Source organism: Myxine glutinosa, chromosome 2 (genome assembly GCF_964187855.1).
Source record: "Myxine glutinosa chromosome 2, kmMyxGlut1.1, whole genome shotgun sequence".
In the NCBI taxonomy this organism is placed as follows: Eukaryota; Metazoa; Chordata; class Myxini; order Myxiniformes; family Myxinidae; genus Myxine; species Myxine glutinosa.
In genome coordinates, this window is record NC_136262.1 from 30,120,463 (window position 1) to 30,145,762 (window position 25,300).

The 25,300-nt window shown below is 47.5% G+C and overlaps 2 protein-coding genes across 2 annotated transcripts in view; one reads left to right on the forward strand and one right to left on the reverse strand.

Annotated features, from left to right (window-relative positions):
* EPG5 (ectopic P-granules 5 autophagy tethering factor) overlaps positions 1–5,282 on the forward strand; it is a 90,327-nt gene extending 85,045 nt beyond the window's left edge. The window contains exons 35-46 of the mRNA XM_068108534.2: positions 25–232; positions 312–387; positions 538–641; positions 924–1,099; positions 1,327–1,503; positions 1,592–1,804; positions 2,523–2,652; positions 3,024–3,269; positions 3,412–3,622; positions 3,706–3,921; positions 4,391–4,505; positions 4,663–5,282. Of these exons, the coding sequence (XP_067964635.2) occupies positions 25–232; positions 312–387; positions 538–641; positions 924–1,099; positions 1,327–1,503; positions 1,592–1,804; positions 2,523–2,652; positions 3,024–3,269; positions 3,412–3,622; positions 3,706–3,921; positions 4,391–4,505; positions 4,663–4,887 (2,097 nt within the window). The 3' untranslated portion in view covers positions 4,888–5,282. The remainder of the gene's footprint in view (positions 1–24; positions 233–311; positions 388–537; positions 642–923; positions 1,100–1,326; positions 1,504–1,591; positions 1,805–2,522; positions 2,653–3,023; positions 3,270–3,411; positions 3,623–3,705; positions 3,922–4,390; positions 4,506–4,662) is intronic.
* The window catches only part of LOC137421938 (cytoplasmic aconitate hydratase-like), a 68,725-nt gene continuing 48,375 nt past the window's right edge, over positions 4,951–25,300 (reverse strand). Inside the window, exons 10-22 of the mRNA XM_078773057.1 lie at positions 22,205–22,305; positions 21,933–22,049; positions 21,567–21,726; positions 19,695–19,830; positions 19,475–19,559; positions 18,855–19,011; positions 18,615–18,739; positions 18,332–18,436; positions 18,022–18,164; positions 7,125–7,272; positions 6,861–6,983; positions 5,972–6,157; positions 4,951–5,549 (exon numbers count right to left, since the gene is read on the reverse strand). Coding sequence (XP_078629183.1) covers positions 5,412–5,549; positions 5,972–6,157; positions 6,861–6,983; positions 7,125–7,272; positions 18,022–18,164; positions 18,332–18,436; positions 18,615–18,739; positions 18,855–19,011; positions 19,475–19,559; positions 19,695–19,830; positions 21,567–21,726; positions 21,933–22,049; positions 22,205–22,305 — 1,724 coding nt within the window. The 3' untranslated portion in view covers positions 4,951–5,411. The remainder of the gene's footprint in view (positions 5,550–5,971; positions 6,158–6,860; positions 6,984–7,124; positions 7,273–18,021; positions 18,165–18,331; positions 18,437–18,614; positions 18,740–18,854; positions 19,012–19,474; positions 19,560–19,694; positions 19,831–21,566; positions 21,727–21,932; positions 22,050–22,204; positions 22,306–25,300) is intronic.

Genomic DNA, 25,300 nt, shown 5'->3' on the forward strand with positions numbered 1-25,300 from the left:
GACTGTTCTCGGATTGTCCTGCAGGTTCAAGAGACGGTCAAATGGCTGAGCACATTCTTTCTGAGCCAACGCTTGGATGTGAATACGGCTCTGAGTTTCGGCCTTTATCCCGTGTGGAAGGCTCACCTCGAGTACCTGAGCAAGTTCTATCAATTCCTCGCTCAGTCCATGATCCGCGTCGAAGCCGACTCTTTGCTGAACTCGAAACCGGAGAGGCCCGCTTTACTTGCAGGTAATGTCGTCCATGGAAGTGCATTCAAAGTCAAAGTAGCTCGTCTCACTCATGACGTGATTAAGTGCTGTTTGTGTAGGTGTGCAGTCCATCTATGCGTCACTCCTTACCTTATTTGAGCCATGGATTCTGCCTTTGGAAGTAGACAACAAAAGGTACTGTTGGTTTGTTCAGGAGCGCTGCAGAAAAGTACACTTTCTAAGATGGATTTTAAATTTTTAAAAACACGAGTTCGTTTTTCCTCTATAAATATGCATTTCATTCAGTGATTTTTGAGTCTTTGATATTTTTTTCTACTCCATCAGTTCTTCACACTCTTATCCCTGGATCGACAACGATGTTGAGCAGGCTGTGGTGATGGTTCGATTGTTCACACAATGTGTTGGACTTATTTATGAACTCTTCAAAAGTAAGTCCTCCAATCTCATGCCCTCTCGTTTTATCCGGCCCGATTTGTTTTCCTCCCGACCATCTCGTGGACAATCCTGAACCAACTTTGTTCCTTCCTCGTGCTCTCGACATGTTTGCAGGTTATCTAGAGTGCATTGATCATTGTTGCAAAACGCGAGCAAGTTTCAACTTTTCTCAAATGTTAAAAATTTTCATCCCTGGTCTATCATATCATGAAAGAGGTACTCTTTACATGTGCTGGGTTTTCAAACCTTATTCGCCAGATTTGTTTCCTGTGCAGGTGTGCTCCCTACTGTGGGTCCGTCACCTTTGCACCTCTTGTGGTCCTCGTACTGCCGTGACATCGCAAGGGTCAGAGTCCCAGAACACATCCTAGCTGTTTTCCACGAACAACTCAAGTTGCTTCCTTGGGCCAACTTGCATCTCGACATTGCTGCTCTGGAGAGTATTTTGCTGGTGGGTCTGGGGGTGTCTTGATGCATTTAACGTCTCCCTCGTTAACTTGGCCTGTTATCTTCCACTAGCTATTCAACTACATTTGTTTCCACCTAGTTATCACTTCTCTTTGGCTTTTTTTTTTACATCACATCTACATTTGGCTGTCATTGGGTTTGTATTTTATCTTCTGTTCCGTAAACGGAACGGGTAGAGGATGCACCCGGTTGACGACCTTTGCCTCCCAGGCAGAGCGTGAGGAATGGCACAGCTCCATACTCTTCTTGGGCTGGCTGGTTGGCCAAATGCATTGGGAAGAGATCATTGGTGCAGAATTTTCTCCTTTGCACGCACGTTCCCTGCTGTGCGTTCTCCTACATGTCCTAGTGATACTCGCCAAGGAAAGCAGCCTTTTGGGGAGCCCTGTAAGTAGCTCTGTTTGTATTGTTAACCAGAGTATCCATGTTTGAAATAGTTTCCCGCAAACTCGTTCTCTTTCCCATTTGCCGTCAGGATTCAGGCCTGGATCTACTGCTGAGTCGGGCACGTACATTTCCCTGGCATAACGTGGACATCACCACTTATCAAATGGTTTCCGACTACGTTTTGGATCATTATCCAGCGAACATCGTGATCTGTCTTCCTGAAGAGCCCCGAGTACAGATACTGCATGTCCTCAAGGCTGCGTCAGGGATGCTGGCTCAGCATGGGACTGTTACACACAAGGCAAGGCATTGCTGATCTTCCCCATATGATGATGGAACGTGGATTATACTTTGATCTTTTCTACCCCCGCTAATTTCACCCCAGATCCACTTTTTTGAAATACCAACTTCTTTCCTGCAAGTCCTTGCAGGCAAGGGGGTTAACAAGGAGAGATGCAGAAAATAGGGCAAAATGGAGAAGATCGTCATGGGGACCGCAAGGCTAACCCCCGCTCTAGCAGGGAAAATGGCCTTAAAATGCATGTTGTTGTTTCCTGGAAGTCCTTGCAGTGTCCTGGTGTTTTATACTTCTCCCACCCCTCCCCCCCACCCCCTTCCCACACCTCCTCCCCCCCACCCCCTTCCCACACCTCCTCCCCCCCACCCCCTTCCCACACCTCCTCCCCCTTCCCACACCTCCTCCCCCTTCCCACACCTCCTCCCCCTTCCCACACCTCCTCCCCCCAAGCCCCCTCCCTCCAAGCCCCCTCCCTCCCACAGATCTCCCTGCTCTCAAATGTTGTTTGTGTGCTTCCCCTTCTCTCCCCATCTTGTCTACCGCTCCCCTTATGATATACTTTGTGTCTGTTTGATTTTTTGTGTGATTAATGTTAGCTCTTTCACAAGCGTCGATCCTGTATACAAAAAAGAAAAAGAAAAAAAAAGAAGCGTCACTCAAGGTGATGACGGATTAACAATTTTAATTATTATGCTTGTCATATTGTTGTGATGCTATGCAGGATGCTTCTGAGAAAAGCCTCGTCTACCTGGAGATGATGGTAAAGATGCTTTCCCAAGATCTGTCACATCAATCGGTGGCCTTTGTTCTTACAGACATGTTGGAAAGCATTCAGGGCATGGACCTTCTTGGCAAGTTGCAACACTAACGAGCTGGCATGCGAGGTTCCTAGAGCCCTGAAAGTTACTCGTCCTACAGTTTTCTGCCTCATTCATGACATGTCAACGGCATTGGGGATGAAATGCAAAGACAGGTTATTTTTGGGAAGAATTCTAAAGTTTGGCCTAAAGATTTGCAATTAAGCTGTCCTTAATCCTGTTTTTTTATATACGAGGCTTTCATTGCAGCACACATTAAAGCTTAGCGCCACACTCCCAAACCGTTGTTCTGTTAATAGTTTATGACAGTCACCATGCTGTAACAGAGTGAGGTAAGGCATGATATTCATATTCTCTCTGGATAATGAGCATTCCATTAATCTTTAACCTTCCTCGTTTTACAGGACTTCCACCTGCAGCTCAGTTTACAGTCCGGGCAAACCTGCTTACCGAGTTACTGAGCCTCTTAAACCAAGCAAGGCCCGAGCAGGCTAAGCCGCTGGAAAAGGCTTTGGTCACCTGGTTTGAGAGTCATCCTTGCAATCCCCTGGTGCTGCCGGCTCTTTCTGCTGCAGGGCGGGCCCTGGCCTCCATTCAGCACTTGGCAACAATGACCGAGGCTTGCATCGCTGACTACTTCATAGCTCACTGTAAGATAACTTGACGAGACATATTTCCATTTGTGAAAATAAACTAGCTTGAAGGTTGTTTTTTTTTACAGTAGCAAGTCTTGTGCAGTACGGTTTGTATATCTGCCCGTCATCTCTTGCTGTCGTTGTTTGCCACATGCAGGCCAGGCCATCCCCACCTGGGAACCCGTGCTGGCCACACTTCGGGTGCCAGAGCTGACTCGAGAGGACTTCCTGCAGGAGTGCGTGTCCCGTCCTGCACCTCTCACGCTATATGCGTATGTCCTGCAGTGGCGGAAGGAACAGCCTGGTGTGAAGGGCGACGCGCTCGTTCTGCATCAGCTCATGCAATGGATGCAGCAGGCTTTCCCCAAGTGTGTCAGTCAAACATTCCTCTTTATTATTCTATCACACCGTTTACATTATGTAACTGAATTTTTTTTGCAATTTACACAAGGACGGAGCAGCAGGAGAGCAGCATGCTATTATGGTGGCATGTAGCGCAGCACGTTTTGTCCCTTCAATTACAACACAATCAGCTGCTGCCAATGAGCGAAGGTGCTTCCATGATGCTGGCACTTGTAAAAATCCTTCTTCGTTTAGCTGAGGATAAGACATCTGGGGGAATTCTTGGAGCCATAGGTCTTGGTCGGCGCTCCCCGCTCTCCCAAAGGTATTGCTGTCGTCAGTAACAGATCAACTCTGTACCGTTTGCACTCAAAGTTGAATTTTCTTAGCCCTAAGGCCCATGATGCTAAGATCTCAGCTTCAAAGCGCATCTTGTGGATTTTTACCACACTCGGTGGGAAGTCGGTGGTTCGAAACCCTGTCAGTCGTACCACTTTAAAAGTGATACATGTTGTTTCCTTGCTTGATGCTCAGCATTTAATAGGATAGAGCACAGACACACAACCACAAGTTGGCAACCATTGTGCAGACTTGATGGGCCTAATGGACTCCTGTGTTAAAAGTTCTGTGTAAGGGAACTCGTTATAATCCTTCTTCAAATGTCTTCATTTCTAAGCGGTCTCCTATTGTCTTTGTATACAACACATGCAGAACGAGCCTCAACACTTTGATCAATATCAGAAAGACGACTGCTCATCCATCATTGTGACAAAACAAATCATTTCTCATTTCAGGTTCCGACTCGCAGCACGTTGCACGCTTACCTACCTGATGACACGACAGCTGCCCGATGAAAGCCTGCACATCGCACCGGCGACTACATTGCAGCTCATACCGCAAGCAGCACAGGTAAGTGTGTACAAGTCCACATTGAGCACCAAAATGGCTACTTCTATTATTTGAGAAAACTACTGATGTTAAAAGCTTTATCTGGAATAATCCTCACGTCGGCTGCTGAAACCACGGCAACTTCAGCTTGTTACTCCTTCCCCCAATCCCCACCTAGGCCTTATCTTCCCTTGAAAACCTGCTTTCAAATAAGCAGTACCAAGAGTTCCAGGGGGTGATCGAGTACGTGTGCTGGTTCATAAAAGAACCGAAGCACACGCTGCACGATGCCAACACTCTACTGGCCATCTTGGCCAACATGCTTTATCCCAGTGCTGTACACCTGGCTGTTGTGCGCACGAGGCCTGAACCCACAGTGCTAGCATACCAGCCACAGTCATGACAGGTTTACTTTAATAATTTTGCTGCTGAATACACATGGGAAAAAAAAAGAATCATAAATGGCTTACAGATAGCATAAGATTTATTGCCAGAACATTAAGTTAGTAATACAATGATGTGAAGCTGGTCCGTGCTCCATGTGCTCACACACTGTTGATATGATCAACATGTGCTGAGCATTCCAAATACACCTTTCATGTGCACAGGGTTGCGTATGTACTAAAGCGGTCAACACTTGTGCCATTGTATCGCATACACAGCAGTAAAATCAACATACGTGTGCCCCTTAGGATAATTCACAGAACAGTTTGGCTCCAGAGTGGGATCCAATGTGAGGCTCAGGCCAAAAACAAAGTTTAAGGTGTTTTTTAACCAATAAAAAAAAAAATGGATGAAGTCTGTCACATTTATGGCATACTCCATGGCAGTCTCTTAAAACAGCGACACCACCACGTTTGATTGATTGCTTAAGCTATTTCCTTAATTTAGCGGATGGTAAGGAGTGAAAAACAAATGGACTCTGATTCAGGCCTGCATGTTTTCTGGCAATGGCTGCAGATTCGTCCGTATAGTATAGTTGAGAAGACCGCCGTGGTTGTAGTACGTCAACTCCATATCCGAGTCCAGCCGCAGAACGGCTTGGAAAGTACGCCCGGTGTTGAGCTGAAATGTAGTGAGAGCACAAGTTGCAACGTCAGCCCATATCTTGGCTTTACAAAGTTGGAATGAAGAACTCGTCTTCCTGTTGAACGCTAGGTGTCTACCTTTGGCAGCAGACTGGCAGAGCAATGGATGGAATCGACAGGACTTTGACTGAGGTATGCGTGCCAACTGCTGTGGGAAGCTGATGTATCGGGCGTTAACCCCTATTTTGTTCCGACGTACGGTTCACACACACACCGTCAGCTTCTCATGGTGGTTAGCATAGCTCAGCAAACTTCCTGATGATTTCATCCATTTACTATAATGTTACCCATGTTCATGCATTGGCTGTTATTGAACAGAATTTAACAATGAGTCGCTATCTTCGTTAAAAATAGGGAAAAAAAGATTGTGCCAAAGATAACGCTTCCCTGACAACTCACCTGCACATCCACAAGCGCGTTCGGCACAGGCTCCGCTGGCAGGTGAACAGTGTACGTTTCGCGACCGGTCAAGTCCAGGCTCTCTGCGTTCTGCCCATCCACAAACTGCAGTGGAACGATGCCCACGCCCACCAAGCTGGCTCGCAGCACCCGGTCGTATGTTTCGGCCAACACAGCCCGGACGCCCTGTCGGGCCATAGAATGCAGGCGCACATTCGCTCAAGTGTTCGGAACATACAGCCTGCTGGTTTTGACTCGTCTGCCCAACATAGCTGCCTATACCTGTACATTGGTGGTCATGAATTAAGCAAAACCTCAGGTTTTATACATCTCTTCTGAAATCTGATGCTCCAAGTAAAAGTCTACCTGCTGTGGTCTTTTGAGCAACATAAGCAAGACCCACAAGTTTACCACCATGTATGTGGCATCAAAATATTTTTCCAGACTTGTACGTGGCATGTCTGTGAACACATGCCATGACACAAGTTAGCAATGAACATAGCTGCAATAAAAACTTGACCTTTAACACAAACTCTACATCAACTGTCACAATTAATTATTTTTCATCGACTCGGCACTTAGGAATGCCGCCTTCCTGTACGAATGCCGACTCATCTCCACAAGAAAGTTCCAAGCTTGGTGGAGATGAAGCACAAGTAACCTGTGCATCACATTGAAAGGTGATTTCAACCCAAGACAGGTACAATAATTAGAGCGAGGAGAGTGAAGGTAGCCGATTCATAAGTTTTAGACAGCACATGGTTTATCCATCGTAGCTCGTTACCACAATTTACTGTACCAGCAAACTATCCTCTTCCATGACCATATATGTTGACAGCAATAAAAAGGAAGGTTAATGAGTGGAAATAGTTGAAAAGATCAAATGTACCAAGAGGTAAGGCCCCTTTGCGACCCAATCTCGAGAGCCACCAATGCCAAAATCTTTCCCAGCGAGGACGATGAGTGGCTTATGCTCCCTCCGGTAGCGCTCGGCTGCATCATATATGTCCAGCTGAAGGGAAGGTCCAAGCAAAATTGAGCTTTGTTAGAGTTCGAATGTGAAACATTTACATGGAAATGTGAACCTCCACTGAGGAAATGGTTCTAAATGTTCAAAATGCAGTTTGCAGCGACGCAACAAGCATCCACATACCTTATCACCCGATGGAAAGTGGATCGTTTTGGGACCCATTTTCCCCACAATCTTATTAATGAGGCGTACGTGTGAGAACGTTCCCCTCATCATGACCTCGTCGTTTCCCCTGCGAGTTCCGTACGAGTTGAACTCCCGAGGTGTGAGCCTGCCGTGGTGTTGCGGAAGAACATACATATTGTTATGTCGGTAGGGTAAAGCAATATCTCAAGTCAGGTAGATCTGAATAGGTAACATGCTTCGTCTGTCGCGATAGGGAATCTACCTACAATAAGTTATATGTTAGTCCGGTTTGTCGGGTTAAGATGTCTGCTTGTGAACATACCAAGATGTTCAAGTGTTAGATAGTGTAGGGATAAAGATCAACCCCTGTGTCACACCTGGTAATCAAACCTTTGTCCCTTATGGCAATGCACACCTGTAGACACTTAGACAGGCCCTTAGTACAACATTAAATAATTCCCTTCCCTGACAAGGACTTTGGAAGAGAACAGGCAAGAGGCCAGTTCGGGGCACTGCCGCATGGGCCGCAGCCAGCTACACCTCCGGCAGGCCTAGCCACATCGAGTAGCACGAGCTATCACCACGCTACAGGCCTGTGATCAGCGCGGTAGGCGTGAACCTCCAGCCAACGAGTGCGGGAGGCGCGAAGCTGGAAGGTTCGGTGGAAGGCACTGATTGGGTGGCGCGCTAAGGCTGATGTCACCGCGGCAAGGTTATATCAGGGCGCGCCGAACGACATTTTCCCTCTTGCAGTCTTGCACATCGAGTTCTCTCTTGCGCAGCACGTCCCTCTGGCCCTCTTGCACATCCAGCTCGAACCCTTGTGCTTTCTGGCTGTCTCTGGCTGTCTTGTGCTCTCTGCGCTTCCCTGCTTGGTCTTGGGAGGTCCCTGGTGGTCGTTGGCTCGCCATCTGCATGGTGCTCGGTGCTTTGGAGCTTAGAGTGGTGCACGGACCTCGTGGGCGGTCGACGAGGAGCCTTGGGTGGGCGTTGGCTCGGGCCTTCGCTGTGCAGCAGAGCTTGGAGCCAAGTGGGGACGACAGACCACAGACAGATAAGGACGCACCACAGAACATTACACGACGAGACATTTCCTTTCGTAATCCATTCCTGTGTGGCGTATTTGAAGTGCGGTGTGTGGGATCCCAAATTAGGACTTTTATTTGATTACCGTCGCGTTTCATTGTTATCGGATGCCGGGAATAAACGTGTTTATTTTTGTACATTAAATCTTGTGGTTGTTTGGTTCATTAATTCCCTGCAGGATCAAAGCCGCGGTCGGCGCGCTCCAGGTAAGCGCTTTTACCGCAGCTTCCATTTCCCTTCTTCCTCCTGTGTTTTATAGTAGAATCCGTGTTTGGTCATCACCTCAAGTAAATCCGTTCTGGTCATCCTGTACGAATGTACAGGTCTGGTCTGGTCTTTTGTTCTTTTTTGGTCTTTGGTGTTCTGGTCTGGTCTGGTTTTGGTCCCTGGTGTTAACCGTAGGGTCCGCGCGACAACTGGTGTCAAGAGTGAGGATCTGTGCCCACCGGACAAATTTTTTTGTCCGCGGAGAGACATCGACACGGTTGGGCGTACATCACGCCCGCCATTTGGACGAAAGTTTTTCGTAGTCTGAGGCGATAAGTTGTATAGTCGATTGGGCTTGCACAACGCGAAAGGCGCGTCATTAAATTTAATTTTATTCCTGTTGTAAGAGCCGCGTGGGAAAGCGACCTCCTTTACGGATGGAGGAGGTGGGCAATATGGAGGAAGGGAGAATGGAAGATGCGGGAAGCATTGGGGGTGAGTCGGAGGTAGTTGGGGTTGAGAATAGAGGTGGAACTTCCCCCGCCGTAGGGACGGCCCCCATAGACAGCCAGGCCTTAATGCAATTTATGGTGCAAATGAGTAATAAAATTGATGCCCAAAGGAGTGAAACGAATGCCCAGAGTAAAAAATTGAAGGAAATGAGAAAGGAATTGAGGGGAGACATGAGGCGAATGATTAACAAAATGGATGCCAGGACGAGAGAATTGAAGGAAGGACGAACGAATGGTGCCGTTGGGGCCCAGGAGAAGCCAAAGGTGGCAGAATTTGAATCGGCACGGGGGAAGGCAAATTGGGAATTGCACCGGGAACGGCATGTGAATGGGGAATGCGCACAGATGAATGTGGAGTGCCCACGGGTGAATGGGGAAGGAAATTTGGAATGTTTGGAAGTAAAATGGAGGACGTTTCCCACCTGCTGGCCTGGAGGTTTATCGGGACCGGGTGGATGCCACAACACCCCAACCGTGGGATGGATTTTAATCCTTGCAGCACAAGGGCGGTGGTTCAGAGCAAAAGGGGGTAGATATTGGGGGTCCGTGTGATGGAGCCGGACCGGGTATTTATTGGGGAAGGCCTGTCGGGGCCAGAAATGATTTGTGGTGATGATGGGGATGACGAGGATGATGTGATTCAGCGGCTGGGGACCTCGGACAGTCCCATGGAGGTAGGGGTTGATCAGGCCCAAAGGAGTCTGGGTGATGAGGTGAGTCGGTCCGAGGAGGTGATTGAAGTGACCGAGGGGACCCTCACCATGCACTGCGGTTTGGTAACGAAGGCTCCGAAATTGAATACCCAGCTGGGGGAGTGTGTTGGCTCCGAGCTGGATTTGGACATTGGAGGATCGGGAGAAAGAGCCTCGGAAGATTTGGTCCCCGTAGGGAATGTGGACCAGCTGCAGGGAGGGGCAGAACAACCTGATGGAGTTTCCTGTAGCTGCGGTTTGGGACGGGAAATCAAAATTTTAAAAAGAAAATCTAAAATAAAATTCAAATGGGAAATGGATTTGGCACAGCCATGGAGGGAGTTGGTCCCCGGGCTGCGGGATTTGGACATGGGGAGGTCATCGAGGATGGCCTCGGGGAAAAGTTGCCCCTTTCAAAATTTTGTTATGCCAGCCAGCTGGGGGGGCTCTGCTGGCGAGATTTGGACGTGGGGTCCAGCCATGGGTGTCATGGTACGACCTGGGCCCCACGGGGAGTCTGGTGGAGTGTGGCGTCCCTTGTCCGTCGGGGCGCCGACCGAGCGGGTGGCTCGGGCCGACAGGGTCACTAGACCATGGTGGGGGTTAAGACCTCCGGGGGGTCCGAGGTGGTTTCTCAAGCCTGGGATGGCGTATATTGAGGACCACTAGGGGGAGGTGTTGTGGGTCGCGCTTTGGTGGTGGCACTGCGGACGGCCAACTTGGGCCTGATGTGGTGACCACCCGGGCATGCGGCCTGACACCCTCTCCCTGAGACTCTGGGACAGCCGGCATGTGGTGACCTGCCATGCTGTGCTGGTCTATGGACGCGGGTCGAACCGCATGGACAGGGATGGACATAGCCTGCCGGACAACCATTGGGGCATCTGTGGAACATGATGGTGTGAGTGACCTTCCACAGATGTTCCGTTATGATTTATGGACTCGGTTTGGGAAGAGAGCCATGGGTTTGTTGAATGGGAATTTGTAACGTGCCGAGCATATGCCATGCTCGGCTGGCATGTGTATGGCAAAGCATCTTTCTTTGGTGAGTTTAGTAAAATGTGAAAAATGTTTGGCATGGGTAATCTGTGGGTTAGATGCAAATTTAAGGGTGAATTTTGTGAAGAGAAATGGTCGTCACTGCACAGTGACACCATTATTGATCCAGGTGTGTAGACCAAAGTGTTGGAGGCTGTGATAAAATTGACAGGTTTGCAGGACACAGCTTTCAACTGGTTGCGGGGGTGACTGTGCCGATATTTGGAACGCAGGATCATGGGGAGGGAGTTGGGGGTCTGGGGGTCAACGTGGTGCTGTGGGTGTCCGAGGTGTGTGGACCATGTCTTCTGGGTGGGTCTCCTGGTGGAGCATGGCTGTCGACTGGACCTCGGTGTGGTCAAGTGTGGGTGGGCACTGGGGGGCTGCGGTTCTGTGGACTGGGGGACAAGGGCGGCGTAGGTGACGAGGGGAATGCCACGCACTGTGACCGTCTCCCCCAGGGCCGAGGTTGTGCGTGCGGTAGTGTTTGTGGCAGCAGGTGCTCACCACATTGGCCAGCTGGGGCTGGTGCAGCTGTGTTCCTCACAGGGGAGCCGAAGGATGGATGGTGGGTCGCACCCTTATGGACACATGGGCCATGTTGGCGTTTTGACTGCTCACCTTGTCCCGATGACCCTTGCACGGTGGAGGTGCGGAGCTGCCGTGGCCACAGGTAGTTGTGTAGTGATAATCACCGTTGGATGCGGATCCACATACCTGCCAGTGTGGTGAGGACAAAAGAAAAATTTGATGACAATTTGGTCGGCCCAATGATACATTTTGGGATTGTGACGGGTGGATGGCACTTTGGACCTGACCAGCCGTAGTTACCTGTATATAAAGGTAGAGGTAAGGCCTTGATGTTTACTGTCCCAGGCTTCAGGACTTGCTATGTAAATTGGGGACATGTAATTTGGAGTTGGGAGGCGGGTGAGAGTGATGACATGGTCAGTGAGGGGGATGGAATGTGTGCCACAGAGTCTTGTGGGTGGCGTTTGTGTTAGTGTAGTGGTTATGTGGTCGTGAGTTTGGAAATTGAAATATGGATGAGTGGTGATTAGTGCGAAATGTGTTTTGGAATTGTATTGGTTAAATGTGAACTGGGGGATTTCACATGTAGCAGGCCATGGCAACCTTTTGTAACACCTTTTGAACCATCTTCTCTGGAATTGTGTTTGAGAAATGGAATGGCAGCAGGGGAGGAAATGTGTTTTGGGATCTTGTGGGTGGGGAAGGTATGTGTGTCCGCAGGTACAGATCAGGCTCTGAGGAGCGATGCCTGCGGCCCCCCTCTGCGGCAATTACCCCTGGCAGCCAGTGGTATCTGGAAATTGGAGCTCGTTGGTGGAGGGTCTGGTTGGGCGCCCTGGGGTAAAGGAGACCCCCGGCGACCCGTGGAGCTGCGCGGCAGCAGGAGGCAACGGAGCCTCGTGTGTGGTGACCCTCACCGGCGGGGTAATGGCAGAAAGGGCTGTTGGGCTGTCACGGGGCCAAAAGGTAAAGGTGGGGGGCAATGAACGTGTAAGTCGGTTGACTTGTTTTGGGACTGCGGGCACCACAGCCTGAAGCGCCCCCACCATCTTAGTTGTGCGGTACCTCCCCGCTGCCTAGAGAGAAATGCACACATGTATACGACATCAATGCCATGGTCCTGCAGGGGGTGTATGAAATAAGTGCTTTGTTGACTTTTGAAATGCCTTGTGTTTTGGAATGAGTATGCGTGGATAAGGGGTTTGTGTCGAATGAATGTGGGCGAAATCCACCGAGCCATGTCACTCACCTGTAACATCTGGACAGGGCCCGTGGAAATTTAGGGGTACATTGGGATTTTGGACCACTTCCCGCATGAGTGGCTAACCCAGTTTCAACAGCCGCCAAGCTCCTGAAAGTACTCTTTGGGACGCCAAGCTAAGTGCCGGCTGAAGGGGTTTATTTTCATTTTATCTTTCCCTTGACGCCGAGGAGTTCTGGAAATCTCGCAAGATTGTGAAAGAAAACATCTGTCATTATTTACTTTTAACAATGCGTATAAAGGAAGTCGTATAAAGCATCGGGGCCTGGCAAAGCGTGCGGGTGGACGGAGGGCTTCCTCGCGCCGGAGCTTGGAGCCGCGTGTGGACGGTGGACAAGACGGACAGATACCACATTTCCCCACACGAGGTTTTGGACAACTGCTGGGCTCTTGGAAGCTGAAGGCCGCATTGGACTTGACGGTAGAGAATCGAAAGGAGGCCGTCTAATCTGCTCGCCTCACGCTTGTTGTGTCTTCGACACGCGCGGTGTTCTACACCGCCATTTTGGACCACTTCCCGCATGAGTGGCTACACCAGTTTCAACAGCCGCCAAACTCGTGAAAGTACTCTTTGGGACGCCAAGCTAAGTGCCGGCTGAAGGGGTTTATTTTCATTTTATCTTTCCCTTGACGCCACCCACCCACCCCCCAGAATTTCCATGTTTTAAACGTTTCCCGGTGTGTACCCTTGATAAGAATAGGTACACCGTATCCCTGCGTGTCGTAAGAGACGACTAAGAGGGTTGGCGTCAGGAAGGGCATCCGGCCATAAAAACATTGCCTCAAAAAGGGAACCATGACAATTACAACTACATATGGGCAGGGTACAGCCCGAAGTGGAGATCGGTTTCTGAGGTTTGGGACATGGAATGTAGGGACAATGACAGGGAGATCAGGAGAAGTGGTGGAAGTATTGGTCAGAAGAAGAGTGGACATATGTTGTGTGCAAGAGACGAGATGGAAGGGAAGTGGTGTGAGAATGGTGAAGGGTAGGCAGGGACAGAAATACAAGTTTGTGTGGCAAGGGTGCCTGGAGGGCGTGAATGGTGTTGGTGTCCTGTTTTCTGAGGAGTTTGTAGACAGTGTGGTGAGTGTGACGAGAGTGAGTGATAGGTTGATGATGGTGAAAATGATGATTGGAAAGCTCTTGGTGAACGTCATCTCGGGATATGCTCCGCAGGTTGGTCAAAGCGATGAAGAAAAGGACAAGTTCTCGTGTGCGATAGAGAAGCTGATGGAAAACGTGAAAGATGAGGAAGTTGTTGTGGTAGGAGACCTAAATGGACATGTGGGAAGGAGTATGGATGGTTTTGAGGGAGTTCATGGGGGTTACGGATATGGTGTGAGAAATGGAGAAGGTGAAAGGATTTTGGAGTTTGCTGATGGAGCTGATTTGTTGATTTGTAATACTCAGTTCCAGAAAGAGCATAATAAGCTTGTTACATACACGTCAGGTGGGTCGACGACAACCGTTGACTACCTGATGGTGCGTAGGCGAGATAGGGGGCACCTCCGGGACACAAAGGTGATCCCGGGGGAGGAGGCTGTTTCACAGCACCACTTGGTTGTCTGCGACGTAAGGGTGAAAGGTGCGAGGAGAGCTCGGCGGGTGAAGTACCAACCGAGAATAAAGGTGTGGAGGTTGAATGAGGTGACAGTAAGGGAGGCATTAGAAGAGAGGCTGAGTAGGGTCGAGGATGATGTGGTTGAGCTTGAAAGTGGTTGGATGTCGATGAAAGCTAGTCTGTTGGGAGCCGTTGGTGAGGTATGTGGATGGACAAAAGGACCACCGAGGCACTCGGAAACATGGTGGTGGGATGATGAAGTTGGAAAGAGGATTGACGAGAAGAGGAAGAAGTTCAAGGAGTGGCAGAAAGCGAAGGGTACGGGAGCAGAAACAGCAGAGCATGAAAGTTATAAGGCAGCCAGGAAGGCTGCAAAGAAAGAGGTAGCAAAGGCGCAGGAGGCATGTAGGAAAATGTTCGGAGAACGCTTGGATTCGGAAGAGGGTCAGAAAGCAGTATTCAGGATTGCAAAGCAGATAGCGAAAGAGGTGTGATGTGATGGGGGTGAGTTGCTTGAAGGATGAAGTGGGACAAATCATTGTCGACCCAGATGGAATTAAAGGAAGATGGAAAAGATATATGGAAATGCTGTTGAATACAGAGAATGAATGGGATGGCAACATAGAGAGTAACCCAGTTTTACGACCGGCAGAGAAGATAACTGAGAAGGAAGTTGAGGAAGCGATAAAAGCAATGAAGGGTAGAAAAGCGGGAGGGCCGACGGGAGTTGTGGGAGATATGTTGAAGGCAGCAGGAAGTTGGGGTGTGAAGAGAATGACAGAGATCTGTAATCTGGTGGTGAAAGAAGGCCGCATTCCAGTGGATTGGGAACTGAGTACCCTCGTCCCTCTATACAAGGGGAAAGGTGACCCTCTGGAGTGTGGCTCGTACCGAGCGATAAAGTTATTGGAGCATGGAATGAAGGTATTGGAAAGGGTGTTGGAGAGGAGGATAAGGAAGAAAGTGAAGATCGACGAAATGCAGTTTGGATTCATGCCAGGAAGAGGAACGACAGACGCGCTTTTCATTGTGAGGCAGTTGCAGGAGAAGTACATGGAGAAGAGGAAGAAGTTGTTTCTTGGGTTTGTTGATCTGGAGAAAGCATTCGATAGGGTACCACACAAAGTATTGACATGGGCATTGAGGAAGTTAGGAGTGGAGGAATGGTTGATCAGAGTAGTGATGGCAATGTACAAAAGAGCGCGCACAGCTGTAAGGACGAAGGACGGGAACAGTGGTGAGTTTGAGGTGAAGGTGGGAGTGCATCAGGGGTCGGTACTAAGTCAACTACTATTTGTAGCTGTGATGGAGGTGCTGGCTCAGAACGTAAAGGAGGGTTTACCGTGGGAGTTGTTGTATGCAGTTGATCTGGTGTTGATTGCGGAAAGTATGGATGGACTGAAGGAAAAGATGAACACGTGGAAGGAATGTATGGAGACAAAAGGTCTGAAGGTGAATATCGGAAAGACGAAGGTGATGGCAAGTGGTAAAGCATGTGGTGAGGTGGAAAGAACTGGGAAGTGGCCCTGTGCTGTGTGTAGGAAGGGTGTCGGAGTGAACTCCATTCAATGTACACTGAGTGGGTTCATCAAAAATGTAGTGGTCTGAGAGGGTCATTAACCAGTGTGGCAGCTACATTCAAATGTAAGGTGTGCACAGAGGGAGCTGCAGATGGAGGAAATGTTGAGTTGGATCTTGGAGACGGCGTGAAGCTGGAAGGTGTGAAAACATTTTGCTACCTCGGAGACATGCTGAATGGAGAAGGTGGATCAGACTCGGCAACGGTTGCTCGAGTGAGATGTGCATGGAAGAAGTTTCGGGAACTGAGTGGCGTGCTGATGATGAGGGGAGTGTCGTTGAAGCTGAAGGGAAAGGTGTATGCTGCATGTGTGAGAAGTGTTAGGATTTATGGGAGTGAGACATGGGTAATGAACGTAGAGCAGCAACGAAGGTTGGAAAGGGTGGAAATGCGAATGGTTCGACGGATGTGCGGAGTATCGTTGAGAGAGAGGAAGACAAATGATGAATTGCGAAAGATGATGGGAATAGAGCCTGTGATTGATGCTGTGAAGAGGAACAGGTTGAGATGGTTTGGTCATGTGTTGAGGAAGGATGAAAGTGACTGGTTGAGAAGAGTGATGGAAATGAATGTAGAAGGAAGCAGAGGACGGGGAAGACCGAGAAAGACTTGGCTAAAGATGGTGGAAGAAGAAATGCGGGCAAGGGGGTTAACAAGGAGAGATGCAGAAAATAGGGCAAAATGGAGAAGATTGTCATGGGGACCGCAAGGCTAACCCCCGCTCTAGCAGGGAAAATGGCCTTTAAAATGCATGTTGTATGTTGTTGTATTGCGATGGCCCCGCAGGTAAGGTTGTGTCGTGTGGCATCCACCGGGGGATGCGGTCTGTAGACCGGGGTATGTAGAAATGCTGAATGGAGTTTTGGAATTTTGGAAGGTTTAAATTTTGTGGTTAATTAGGTTTTGAGTGTTGTTGTTTCCTCCCTCCACAGGAACAACGAATAAGATCATTGTACATATTTGACTGCATGATTGTTAAGGGGATTAGCATGTTAAGGAGAATAGGTAGGAAGGAAGTCCGGCTCACTTCCCACAGCCCTCCTGATTTATTTCATAGGCTAATTAAGTGTGAGACAGTAAGTGTTAAGACTGGAATGGTAGAGCCTGCAGTGAACCCAGCAGGAGCTACGGTTCCGGGGGGGGGGGGGGGGGAGCTGTGTTATGTCGGTAGGGTAAAGCAATATCTAGTCAGGTAGATCTGAATAGGTATGCTTCGTCTGTCGCGCTAGGGAATCTACCTGTAATAAGTTCTATGTTAGTCCGGTTTGTCGGGTTAAGATGTCTGCTTGTGAACATACCAGGATGTTCGAGTGTTAGATAGTGTAGGGATTAAGATAAACCCCTGTGTGTCACACCTGGTAATCAAACCTTTGTCCCTTATGGCAATGCACACCTGTAGACACTTAGACACTTAGTACAACATTAAATAATTCCCTTCCCTGACAAGGACTTCGGAAGAGAACAGGCAAGAGGCCAGTTCGGGGCAGTGCCGCATGGGCCGCAGCCAGCTACACTTCCGGCAGGCCTAGCCACATCGAGTAGCACGAGCTATCACCACGCTATAGGCCTGTGATTGATCAGTGCGGTAAGCACGAACCTCCAGCCAACGAGTGCGGGAGGCGCGAAGCTGGAAGGTTCGGTGGAAGGCACTGATTGGGTGGCGCGCTAAGACTGACGTCACCGCGGCAAGGTTATATCAGGGCGCGCCGAACGACATTTTCCCTCTTGCAGTCTTGCACATCGAGTTCTCTCTTGCGCAGCACGTCCCTGGCTGTCTTGTGCTCTCTGCGCTTCCCTGCTTGGTCTTGGGCTCGCCATCTGCGTGGTGCTCGGAGCGGTGCTCGGTGCTTTGGAGCTTAGTGGTGCACGGACCTCATGGGTGGTCGACAAGGAGCCTGGGGTGGGCGTTGGCTCGGGCTTTCGCTGTGCAGCGGAGCTTGGAGCCAAGTGGGGACGACAGACCACAGACAGATAAGGACGCACCACAGAACATTACACGACGAGACATTTCCTTTCGTAATCCATTCCTGTGTGGCGTATTTGAAGTGTGGTGTGTGGGATCCCAAATTAGGACTTTTATTTGATTACCGTCGCGTTTCATTGTTATCGGGTGCCGGGAATAAACGTGTTTATTTTTGTACATTAAATCTTGTGGTTGTTTGGTTCATTAATTCCCTGCAGGATCGAAGCTGCGGTCGGCGCGCTCCAGGTAAGCGCTTTTACCGCAGCTTCCATTTCCCTTCTTCCTCCCACGTTTTATAGTAGAATCCGTGCTTGGTCATCGCCTCAAGTAAATCCGTTCTGGTCATCCGCGGTCCCTGGTGTTAACCAAAGGGTCCGCGTGACAATAAATAAATATCGGTTCAGATTGAATCTCGGGCGAATTGCCTTTGAACCGGAACCCGATATTCCTCGGAACGTACCCGAGACTGGAGAGGTAATGAGCAGCAGGGCTATCGTGAGGAATGCTTCCGCCGGGAGAAATGTGGTTTGTGGTCACAGAATTGCCGAAGAACACGAGGACATGAGCATCGCAAATTCGTTCTGGTGGTTGCATTTCAACAGACTAAAGGAAGAGAGCAAAGGAGGAAAAGGAAGACGAGTCTTCAATTAGTTTAAAATCTCAACCTCAGCCTTTTCTGGATTGGAAGAAGTTGTCGATAGTGAAACGGTTTCACAACTCTGTACTGGGGAAGCTTGACAAACGCATTTGGAAACTGAACCGAAACTCACAAGTTTGTCGAAAAATGGGGGACATTTGATGAACGTCGACTTGGGATCCCAGGGGTACAGTACACAATCCGATGACTGCAGAGAGGCCCAGAGGTGTTGTCCTTTCTGCAAAAATAAATAAATAAACCAATAGGAACACCCTAATTCAAGGCCTAATAATTAAAGTGAAGTAAAGTACCAAAGTATTTGATCTTTTTATTTTTTCAAAACCACAAACAGAGCAAACGTGTTCCGCAAAGTGAGAGAAATTGGCATCGAACAAATCGAGCTGCGTTCTGCACACCTCGAGCTTTTCTTTGAGTTCTTGGAACATGCATGGAATCACAGACCGTCTTTCCACCTCTTGCACCTCCTCACGGCTGGGCCACACGTCACGAAGGAAAATCTCCTTGCCCGACTCTGTAACGTCTATCACAAAAAATCAAAATCCAGTAAGGCCCCAGGAGTTAGGCAAAACATTAAACATATTATAGTCTCTTCAATTACCAGCTTGAGTGTCGTTTGGATTTGGGCCTCTACTTACGCAGCGGCTCAGTGGCAAAGTCGATGCCAACGTTTCCAGCGATTGCATAGGCGATGACCAGTGGAGGTGATGCCAGGTAGTTTGCCCGCACTTCGGGGAATATCTGGTCTTTAAAATTCTTATTCCCAGATAACACCCCACAGACAACCAGGTCTCCCTGCGTGCAGATAGAAATGGTGAACCTCACGACAGCAAGGATAGTGCTTAACCCTAGAGCAAAATCCATCCGTTAATGTACACAAGAATGACTCGACACTGGAAAAAGCCATTTGATCATGCAAGCACCACTCGCGTCTCGACAATCTAACGACAATGTATTCAGCCAGGTGCTGGCCCAAAGGCCTAGTCTTGGGAAGGAAGTTGTGCTTTTCTACTCAAAAATGCTGACAGTTCAAGTGACATTGTGACATCCAAAGGAATGTGTCGAGGATTCCTGATCCTCCTGCTTCCAATACAATACAGAATTCGACAGATGTGACACAAACCCAGGCTGTATTAGGGTGTACATGCCACACTTCGTAACAACTTCACAATATTTAAGGGACATCATCAGAATAAAAATTCATGGCTTCAAAAAATAAATAAATAAAAATAGTGGCGGTTGGAGAAGGTGTCCATACCCTTGTGATCGTTTCCACGACCGATTCGGGCAAAGAACTGCTGTTTCCGATGCATGTTCGGCAGCCATATCCAACCACCTCAAAACTATAGATACAGAACGGGATTATATTCAATGGTTTCAAATAAACAAATTTAACCTGGAGGAAGCACCTCCTAATTAATGCAAGACATTTTTTTTGTGATTATGCCGTTTAATTACAGCGTGGTGTGTTTACAAACCCAAGCTTCTCCATGTAAGGCAGCATTCCGCTAGAATTCAGGTAGTGCGTGACCACTCCGCTGCCTGGTAAGAGACTCGTTTTGATGTACGGCTTAATCGAAAGCCCAGCTTCCACGGTCTTCTTCGCCAGCAAGCCTGTTGGGGTTGGATATATAAAGGGGATTTGAAAATCCCCACGTTTGACTTGAGAATTATTGAGAGATTGAAACAAAACAGAACGATCAGCTTTCCGAACAAACGCCCACATTACCGCGTTGTGCCAAACGTTCCTTAAAAGATCACGGTTTATTCCTCTTGTTCCCTAAAGGCCCAGACAAGTGTTTTGCCAAATGAGATAAAGTCGAATTGGAATAACCCACCCTCAAAGCTCACAGAAACTCAATTTTCCAATACAAGGATTGCTTTAAACCTCATGGCACGCTTCGGCTTCACCACACTCTGATGAACCCCACACGTCTGCGGCCAGACCTGCACGTTTGTGAACAATTCTTATTCTTCGCATGAAAAAAAATCCCCAAAATAAAACATGCTGGTTTTAAAAGGCTGTCTTTCAAAGGAGCAAAGAGGAAGAAGCTGGAGTTTTAATGTACGGTTCCAACAACACAGCAGCAGGCACCATTTATTTATCTATCTATAATTCCACTAATCTCTGTGTGTATGTTTGTTTGTACGTTTGTTTGTATGTCTGTGACCGCTGTTTCTCGACAACTACCGGTCCGATATACTTGAAACTTGCCAGGTATATTGCTGGGGACCCGAGGATGTGCCTTTTCAAGGTTTCATATTAATCGGACAATTACTTACCGAGCTATGTCCAAAAAACGATTCAACCAATCAGAGAGCAGCGAGCTATCGCGTGTGCCGAACGTGGCGGACACACTCTGCCTCGGATGGCACATTTGAGAGCGTATTCATTTATTTCACGTTTGCAAACTATGTTGCCGTTAAACTATGTTTTAAAACTAATAAAAACTAATTTGCGATTCATCGTAACTGCGATATACGACCTTCCGGACAGTGAGGACTGCACTTCCGGCATCCAATCACAGAACGCGTTATTGCGTAGGCGTGGCCGATGTGAGAGCGAGCTGATGCTGAGCCCAGCGCGTGCGCCATTACGGTACGTAATTCGATTTCTTCCGGAGAAAATAATAATTTCTCGATTTCTTATGCGCATTATTTCTCCCAATTCAGTCAGAGCGAAGGGCGGAAGCGAAGAGCGTTGTTTTTTTTGTTTACGGGCGTACGGGCGGGGTAGAGCGTACGGGTAGCGTTTTTTTTTTTTTTGGGCACATTTGAGAGCGTATTCATTTATTTCACGTTGGCAAACTATGTTGCCGCTATGTTGCCGTTAAACTATGTTTTAAAACTAATTAAAACTAATTTGCGATTCTTTCGCTTTCCTGCGCATTTGTGCACGCTATGGCGATTTCTTTACCAAACTCCGCTAGCCGTTAGCTTTGGACCAAACCATTTCATGTAAATAGAGGGGGGGGATTGTCACCGTACTCGCAAGCCGTTAGCTTTGGACCAAACCATTGCATGTAAATAGAGGGGGGGGGATATACTTTTAGATATATATATAGTACGGGCATGCCCTAGTTTAGAATAAAGCTCGACACGGAAGGAGCACACCAATAACAAACATAGCCACAAAGACAGCAGCAACAACAACTATGTATTATAATGCATCCTTTTTTCAAGTGTTTAACTTCATTTTACATCCTCTGAGACTCACATATAGACTTGCAATACGTTTGTGAAGTGCAACATGTCGCCCTTTCACTAAATCCGTCAGCGAAGTGATGGGTAGGCACAGATCGTGTAAATAACATGCAAATGGACGTGGAAGTCCAGAGGAGATTGGGCACCTGCAGTGAGCATGACTGACGGATTGCTGTTGTTGGTGTAGCTTGTGATGGCAGCAACCACAACAGAGCCATGCCGCAGGTCGTAATCGGCACCCTCGAAGCGACATCCCAACACATCACGCTGGCGCTCTGGTGGTACTTGGTAACCTTTGAAGCCGATCTGGCAGCGAAAAAGGTAGAATGCATGCAAGAATAACCAGAGACAAATAATTCAAGGAAATTTGTTTAAACCCTGGGATAGAAACATATGACAGATTCGAGGGCAGTAAATGGAAGAGATCTACCACAGTTAGCAAGAAGCACACAATTTGTAATTGCGAGCATTCAATGTCAGCGAATCGGTGTTTGATGACACACAGTTCCCACCTTCTCATTAAGACACCTTTTAAAGTCATCCTTCATGTCCTCCAAAGCCACTCGGTCCTGCGGCCTCTTGGGCCCACTGAGTGAAGGCATAACAGTGCCAAGGTCCAGCTCGACGACCTGCGGTCAGATCAGTCAAAACAGCCTGAAGATTTGAATTTAAGCATTTGAAATCAAAGTTTATTGATTTCGCCAAATAGTGCAAATATGACAGACACCCAAACAATTGCAGTAATGTCAGATAACGAGGAACATCAAAATAATGACATACGTACAAGAGAATACTCTGGGTCCTGAGAAGCATCAACGTAATCCCTCAGTAATTTCACAGTTTGTAAGTAGCACTCAATGTGATTCAGCTTGTCCTCATCACATCCTGAAAAACAAAGAAGTTTCTCTCAGTCAGTTTATAGCAACGACAACCTAACTATAATTTTTGTTTTTCACCGTTGTTTCGGCCAAAATAACAAACAAGAAAGTGCCTCAAAGGAAAAAAAATAACAATATTTTTAACATGTTCTATATTGTACATAAAATGAGTTTGCTTGCTTCTTTGCTTGATGCAAGCTCCACCCCTCTTCTCAGCATGAGGGCATTGAAGCTCCGCCCCTCTCAGCGTGAGCATTGAAGCTCCACCCCTCTCCTCAGCATGAGGGTGTGATCTGTCCCTATGGACTGTGTGTGTGGGTGTGTGTCTGTCTATATGTCTGTCTCTCTGCCTCTGTCTCTCTCCCTCTCTCCACCTGAAAGTATGAATTTTACCACCTAAAATATGCTTGGACATAACCCGAGTACAACAACCAGTTTAACTCATTCATCCAATGGTTCAAGACGAAGGTGATGGCAAGTGATAAAGCATGTGGTGAGGTGGAAAGAACTGGGAAGTGGCCGTGTGCTGTGTGCAGGAAGGGTGTCGGGGTGAACTCCATTCAATGTACAATGTGCGCTGAGTGGGTTCATCAAAAAGGTAGTGATCTGAGAGGGTCATTGTGGCAGCTACATTCAAGTGTAAGGTGTGCACAAAGGGAGCTGCAGATGGAGGAAATGTTGAGTTGGATCTTGGAGACGGCGTGAAGCTGGAAGGTGTGAAAAACATTTTGCTCTCTATGAGACATGCTGAATGGAGAAGGTGGATCAGACTCGGAAACAGTTGCTTGAGTGAGATGTGCATGGAAGAAGTTTCAGGAACGGAGTGGCGTGCTGACGAGGAGGGGAGTGTCGTTGAAGCTGAAGGGAAAGGTGTATGCTGCACGTGTGAGAAGTGTTATGATTTATGGGAGCGAGACATGGGTAATGAACGTAGAGCAGCAACGAAGCCTGGAAAGGGTGGAAATGTGAATGGTTCGGTGGATGTGTGGAGTATCGTTGAAAGAGAGGAAGACAAATGATGAATTGTGAAAGATGATGGGAATAGAGCCTGTGATGGATGCTGTGAAGAGGAACAGGTTGAGTTGGTTTGGTCATGTGTTGAGGAAGGATGAAAGTGACTGGGTGAGAAGAGTGATGGAAATGAATGTAGAAGGCAGTAGAGGACGGGGAAGACCGAGAGACTTGGCCAAAAGTGGTGGAAGAAGAAATGCGGGCAAGGGGGTTAACAAGGGGAGATGTAGAAAATAGGGCAAAATGGAGAAGATTGTCATGGGGCCCGCAAGGCCAACCCCCGCTCTAGCAGGGAAAATGGCCTTAAAATGCCTGTTGTTGTATCCAATGGTTCAGGAGTGCACAGCAGTCAACCAAACTGAAACTACAATGAACGGCACGCGGTAGAGCGTAAAGCTCAGCCAGGCTGAACAGTTTACGTTTCGTATCCCACTGATAGGCCGAATCTGGATCCGGCCCTGAACCAAAATCAAATCTGCTTGTTCTCGTCACCTAAACAATTTATTCACCAAGTTTTGTTGCAACTCGTCGATAACTTTGAAATATCATGTTTTTTATATATATATATATATATATATGTATATGTATATGTATATATATGTATATGTATATATATATATATGTATATGTATATATATATATATGTATATGTATATATATATATATGTATATGTATATGTATATATATATGTATATATATATATATATATATATATATATATATATATATATATATATATATATATATATAATATATATATGTTTTTCACCCCATCCATGGTGAAGAATCACTTTAAAAAATTGACAAGTCAGGAGACGACGATGGTTCACGAGCGAGCGGTATTCAATGACAACGGACAGACTGTAACCGAAACAGACCTAGACAGGCCAGGCCCGGAAATGTCAAAACGTAGGTTACTGACCTTGAAATGAGATAGAAAATAATGTATAATCAGTTATGAGGTTAGTTAGCTACACAATACCGAAAACTCGGTGAAAAATGAAATGAAAAAATAAATAAATAAAATTAATTTAAAAAAGAAGAAAAAAAAGGCAAATTCGAGCTGCGTGGGGCTAGACACATGACATTGGCCTAACCAAATATCGAAACCCCTGTCAGATTCCACCAAGCCCCTCGGAGAAAATGTAGCTTGAACTTGATTACCCCCTAAAAAGACATCTTTTTTTGGGCGTGGCTCCACCCACAATGGGTGCAATACGCCCACTCTAGGCAGGACACAACTAGATCATGATATCAACCTCCCACCCAAGTTTCATCAAGATCGGATGATATCATCGGGTAGTTATGCTGCGGACAGACAGACACACAGACAGACGCACACACATGACGAATATAGTGGTCACTTGATAACTCATGAACCAAAAATTCTCAGATCCTGATCTGGATATTCACCAAAATCTAATAAAATCGTCCTTGTCCAAACACCCAAGCTGTCCACCAGATTTCGTCCGCATCCGTCCACAACTTTTTGAGATATCCTGCTCACACATACAGGGGTGAAAACATAACCTCCGTCCCCCAATTTAAGGAATAATTGCCAGTTATTAATGTAAATATCACAAATGACTCGGCCATTTATAAAGTGCAAAAATATGCAGATATTCGGCCATTTCTCATCCCTGCAGGACAGGATAAATAAATAGAATTAAAGCAAATATTCCACAAAGATTAAAATAAATAAATACGAGCGGGCAGGATTTCCCAGAGGTACGCACACCCGCCGCTAAGCTGTCTAACCTGGTTTGAATCCTGACCCAACTATAAATCGTCTTCCCGATGTTTAACAAGCTTAATGATTCATCAATGTATGTGTCGACCCCAGAAACGACCTTAAATGGATGGCCAATCTGCCAGCATTAGTTATGAGACATTAAAGATCCTACATTGTTCTCCGCAAAGACTATAGTCAGGTTCACTATGGTTTTTCGTTCAAAATCATGGTAGATTAGCAAACCTATACATTTTTGGA